The 5926-nt window shown below is 41.0% G+C and overlaps 1 protein-coding gene across 1 annotated transcript in view; it reads left to right on the top strand.

The window, feature by feature from the left end:
• The first annotated feature begins 928 nt into the window (after nt 1-928).
• lrrc38a (leucine rich repeat containing 38a) overlaps nt 929-5926 on the top strand; it is a 36154-nt gene continuing 31156 nt past the window's right edge. Inside the window, exon 1 of the mRNA XM_005745907.1 lies at nt 929-1556. Within this exon, the coding sequence (XP_005745964.1) occupies nt 929-1556 (628 nt within the window). The remainder of the gene's footprint in view (nt 1557-5926) is intronic.

Raw genomic sequence — 5926 nt, 5'->3', positions numbered from 1 at the left:
ATTTTGTGTTTGTATTAGTCTATTTCTTAATTTTATTACATAGAAACTGATGCAAAAAACTGATGCAATAACTGTTAAGGAACACCCACTGGCAGGTTTCTTTTACTTTTTAAATCAAAAATCCCTACCATAATGCTGAGTATTTACACATAAAGCAAAAGAACACGGGGGATGGTTTGACTGTGATTCCCAAAGAGGGGATGCTGAAATGTCCTGATTTCGGTACATATGAGTATGTGGGATGTTGATGTTGGCTGAACATATGCTAAAGCCTCAGACATGAGTCACAGCTCATGATGCCATCTTCACTTGGAGCCTGCCAGTCTGGAAAAAAGGATTTTTGTTGGTTTTCAGTGGGAATTCACACTAGTATTCTTTTCAAATGACCCAAATGATGACACGGACAGCTGTTTTACCTGAAAAGCATTGAGAAAGCATATAGGCCTGTCCTCAGTAGTCTAAATATACACAGATTTATACACACAAAACGATCCCTGTCAGATGTCACCCCTACAAGCCCCACCCTGATCGCTTCTGGTTTGCTAGCTTCCATTTACCACTGTGTTAATCTGTTCCCTTTTCACATCCCCCCTCCTCCCGATTCTCTTGCATGCTCTCTCTTTTGCTCCTCCCCTCTCTTCCCTCAAAGCCAGCAGCCTCCTGCTTGATCCTGCCTGCTTACTACATGGTCTCTTGGAATACAGCATACCTTTTCTACTCCATGGCTTTTCGACTTTTTTTTTTCTCAATTCACACTGCAAAGCACGAACGGATGCTAGCTTAACCAACAGTGTTTAACCTTTTCTTCCCCTTCCTCCTCTGTGCTCGTAACCTGTTTATCTGTCTGTCTGACCTGTCTGTCTGACCTGCATTTTAACCTACCCTTTGACCCCTCTGTTTCATGATTAATGCTGAGACCCCCTTGACAATGTTACTATGTATTAACTGGTTGAAGCCTTTCCTTGCCTTGTTGTTTTCCACCTTGCTTAAACAAGGCCAGAATTGTCCAACCAGCTGTTTGTGTCCAGACCACCACACTGTGAACTGCTCTGGCCAAGGTCTAACTGGAGTACCAGATTCCATTCCTCTGGACGTTCGCCGTCTCCTACTATCCAACAACTGGATTCCATGGATCCCTTCTGACTTCCTGGTCCTTTACACAGATCTGGTGTATTTGGACCTAAGGAATAACTCCCTTTCCCAGCTGGAGCCAGGGACCTTGAGCACTTTTTCAAGATTAGTCTTCTTGGACTTGGGAAACAATAACCTGACTGAAATCCCCTCAGGAACATTTGGGGAATCAAGGAGTCTGATTAAACTACGACTAGGGGACAATCCCTATCTAACTATGGTAAGCAGAGATGTTTTTACAGGGTTGACGTCTTTGAGGGAATTGGAGCTGGAGAGGAATGGTCTCACAGGGCTGGATGTCAGGGTCCTGGAACTTTTGCCCTCCCTTAACATGGTGCGTTTGGAGGGCAACCCCTGGCTTTGCAACTGCCACTTTGCCAAATTGTTTGTATGGCTGACAAATAATCAGCATAAGCTCCCAACAGGTAAGATGTTAGCTAAGTGTGAATGAGCATCTGAGAAATGTAATTATTTCCATGAATTATATTTTAATGATTATAAGACACACACATACATACTACCAATTCCTACTTCCTCAAGCACCTACTGATATCCAGTACAGTAATCAATATGAGTCAGCTATTCCTACGTGGCAGCAGAAAGCGTAACAAAAACACAACTGTTACTGTTGTTGTTCTAACATCTGAAATATGAGTGAGTTTTCTGTTTTATCTTTTCTTCCTCCCTGTCACACTCTTTTTTTTTTAGATTTTTCAGTAATTGATAATGATAATAATAATGAATGTTGTCTTTATTTTCTCTTGCTACGTTGACATTATTATCACAACTGTAACTTCAGCTGTAATATACACAACTTGCCAAGATCTATTTTTAATTGTTGCTTTGTTCCCTTATTTCTTTTCTTTTGAATTTAACTTAGAAAAGTGCTAGCTTTTTGCTTTAGTGATTTGACATTCTTTGTATTCCAAATTTGCCCTGTGTCCCCAGCAGGGTGCCCCTCTTAATTTGCTAGAAACAAGTGGCGGAGGTCCTGTCTCCTCTTATCTTGACCCTTGAAACCTCTGCCCTGAACTACTGTCTGTGCACTTCTTGTTTCTTTTGATGCACTAGGCTAGAAAATCACTAGGTTTTACTAGTGTGTAAAGGGAAAGAACCTAAAACATGAGTTTACATGTTAGGTCATCATGTCTTTCTTCTCTTGATGCATCACACTAGTCCAGTACTTTCACATTAACATACCATCATGTGAAAATAAAACACACACTTGCTACTTACATCAGAATTAAAACATTAGAAGCAGCCAGATTCTATGCCCCTCTATGAAAAGCTGAAGTTTTGGGATTTTGTTGGTCTGGTGTTAACACAATATCACATTCATCACAGGAGTTGCACCTGAATAAACCACAAGACTTCTAAAACACTAAATCTATCTTGGACAGATGAGACCAAAGTAAAAACATTTGGCCAAATGATGACTGATTGCCAAATGAGGACAAAATTAAACACGCATATCAGCACAGATATCATGTGTTGTGGAATGAAAACCCAAGTGCAGACACTGAGGCACGGTACTTATTGAAAGGGTTTTTTCAGGTGTAATAGAAGTCCACAGAAAGGCAGGATAAAGTGAAGTATATAAATATAAATGGAAGACAAGCTGGAGATGATAAAAGGAACTCAGTGGAAGGATAACAGCTGTCACATCAAAGAGAATAAATTGATTAGAGGCATTAGGAAAAATTGGGCGAAGAAACAGCTGCAGTGAAGCAAAGAAAACAAGATAGATGAACAAAAACTATCAAAGCAGAAGCGACAAACAACCACCAAAATAAAACAGGAAGTAACTTAACAAACGTAGGACTTAACAAACATCAAAAACAAAAGGAACCCAAGGTTATCTGTAACTGAGAACTGAGGGCATGAAACACAAAAAACAATAAGGAGTCTATAAAAAGCACTAGAAGATAGAACTCATAAGCACAAGAAAAAGAATAAAGCAAGAAAATAAACCCAGATAGCATCATATTCTGGGATGGATCTGCCCTCAGGTCAGCAGATCCGCCCCACTTTCTGGCATCTGGACAGGATCCAGTCCACCTACGGAGAGGGTACACCTGCGTGCCTGCTATTCTCTTTTTTTCTTTTTTCCTTAAGCAGTGGATTGGGCAGCAGCACTTCTCTAAAGAGGTAAGTACTGTACACTTTTGTGTCAAATATACTTCATTCATGAAGTTACCATTTCAGTGAACATATATTAAGAGGTTAAACGTTTAAAAAGCCCCTGAGTGGTTTATTTTGGTGTGGCAGTTGCGGTGATAAAGTTATCTGTCCCGCTAGCTGTTACTCCAGGGCTGAACACGTGAAGGAATTTCCCCCCCGATTCCAGTAGAAACTGCCGGTAAAGTTAAGCTAACTCTGCCTTTTCTGTTCTCCACATCTGAGCACATCCATTACATTAAAGTGAGTATCATAAGTTGATTTGTTATCTCAGAGTTTGAGCCACCATTTTGGGTGACAGTTGATAATTTGTTGGCCATAAAATTATCCTGATTGAGCTGTTAACAGTTCCTTTTCAAACATAGCCATGCATTTACAGGCAGCTTCTACCATTCTTAAGAAAAGGTCAAAATACTCCAGAAAATTCTGAATTGGCCCTTTTTCCTCTCTGATTTATCAGCACATTAAAGGGCAACAATAAGAAATTTGTAACAGCAGCGTCATCCTCTGAATGTTTCATCACACTGTGAGATATGTTCTTATCTTTCAAGACCAATTTGATGGAGTTATGATCATGACACTGCATTATTTATTTATTTTGTCTTTAATTCACCAACTCATATTTACCTCAACTTGAGTTCATGCATGATCCAGTTTTTGGTTTCTTTTTATCGAATCCCCCTCTCGGTCCCTACACACATCTCCTGTTAAATAATATTAAAAACAGTTAACTAATCAGGGACGATCTTGATCTTGATCTGAAAATAAGCCCTAGACCATATAAATGTCACCACTTTCTTTCAGACTAAGAATAATACAGAATAATATATTTATTAATGATATTATACATCTGTGCTGATCTGTGTTGATCTTATTCAGGGCCTGTTTCATCTTTGCACACTGCCTCGGGAAAATAAGGTAAATACAGTTTAAACTTTGCATCAGTCACGTGTGTTTTTTTAATGTTTTGTGAACATCTGGAATCACTGGAATCCACTACAACAGCACCAGTCTCAGTTATTCGGAGGGGGGGGGGGGGGGGTTCTTTGCTTTTAGCACTGAGTCTGTTTTTGCATCGCTAAAATATAAATTATGAGCTAACTATGAAGTGTTAACACTCTGTGTTAAAGTCATGTGCACATGCAGAGTCAGAAGGAAAAAGGATGATGAAAATCTATAATAATCTTCTTACGGTTAGAGCAATGAATCTGAGTTACCTCACATGTGTATTTTCCTGTTGTGGGAGTTAATTAAATCCCCACCAAAAAAAAATCTGGGTACAGCTATTTTTAAATTACAGTTTTCTTTTGATTGGAGGCTAGGTGAGAAGTGCCAGATTTCTTTTTTTATCCAGGAGAACTCTAAAACAGCAGAAGGTGTTTTAAAATGTAACAAGAAATCAGCCAGATATCAGTGAACATTCAATCAGACAATTTTGCTATGAATCTTACATGTCTGACAAAACAAACAATATATGAAATGATATGTGTGATTATATGATATTAAGAGGAAGTTTTTTCTCTCTCTGTCTGCTGTCCAGTATAGATTTCCTCCCTGGCTGCCATCTTTGCTTTGAAGATGTTGGAGGAAGATCAATTAGAAGCGGAAGAAAACGTCAGGTAGATGCATCTACCTGATGCAAGACATTACTTACTTACTCTGTAAGTGATAATGTTTGAACATGAATTTGACACCACAGAGCAATGCTGTGATCAAACTGACATCTGAACTGATGACATTAAAAAAAGAAGTCATGCTAATTTATTTGATTGATTATTTGATGGCGCAGCCACGTCCAGACGCCTTCCTGACCGCTCCGCTCTGACTATCTACTTTTCTTGTTTTTTACCTATTTTTTGCTCTGGTTTACATCCCAAAATCCTCTAGTCTTATAGTTTACAACAGCGGATCACTTGTAAACATCGGTGCCAAGGTTGCACATCTAATCTTGGACACTTTTAAACCCGACCCTTCCTGGCCGCCAGAGATTCTACGCGGCGCGGAGAACAACAAAGGACGGGCCGCTCATCCGAGGCGCAGAACAAAGAAGCGCCGGGGGAAACGCGCTGGTATTAGGAACAGATTGAGACAGCAGGTGCATCGCGCACCACTGCCCAGTATCCTACTGGCCAATTTACAATCCATGGAGAACAAGCTCAATGACCTAAGAGCAAGGGTCACCTTCCAACGTGACATGAGGGACTGCAACATTCTGTGCTTCACGGAGACATGGCTGGCCCCCACCGTGCCGGATCAGGCCGTAACTCCGTCGGATTCATTCTTTGTGCTCCGCGCGGACAGAACGGCAGAGTCGAACAAAACCAAAGGTGGAGAAGTGTGTTTCATGGTAAACAGAAAGTGGTGTGATGCCAGGAGCATTTCTACTCTCTCCAGCGGCTGCTCGCCACATCTGGAGTTCCTGAGCATTAAGTGCCGCCCTTTCTATCTGCCCCTTGAGTTCACCTCGGTCATCGCCACGGCGGTCTACATCCCACCCCAAGCGGACACGGGTATGGCTTTGTCCGAATTACATGATGTGCTGAGCTCGCTTCAAAACAAGGACCCGGGCGCAGCCCTCATTGTAGCAGGAGACTTTAACAAAGCGAACCTCAGACAA

The sequence above is a fragment of the Pundamilia nyererei genome, unplaced genomic scaffold (assembly GCF_000239375.1).
Source record: "Pundamilia nyererei isolate P.nyererei 1_Seehausen unplaced genomic scaffold, PunNye1.0 scaffold00169, whole genome shotgun sequence".
NCBI lineage: Eukaryota > Metazoa > Chordata > Actinopteri > Cichliformes > Cichlidae > Pundamilia > Pundamilia nyererei.
Note: the sequence above shows the minus strand (reverse complement) of the source record. Positions and strands in the feature narration are given on the sequence as shown.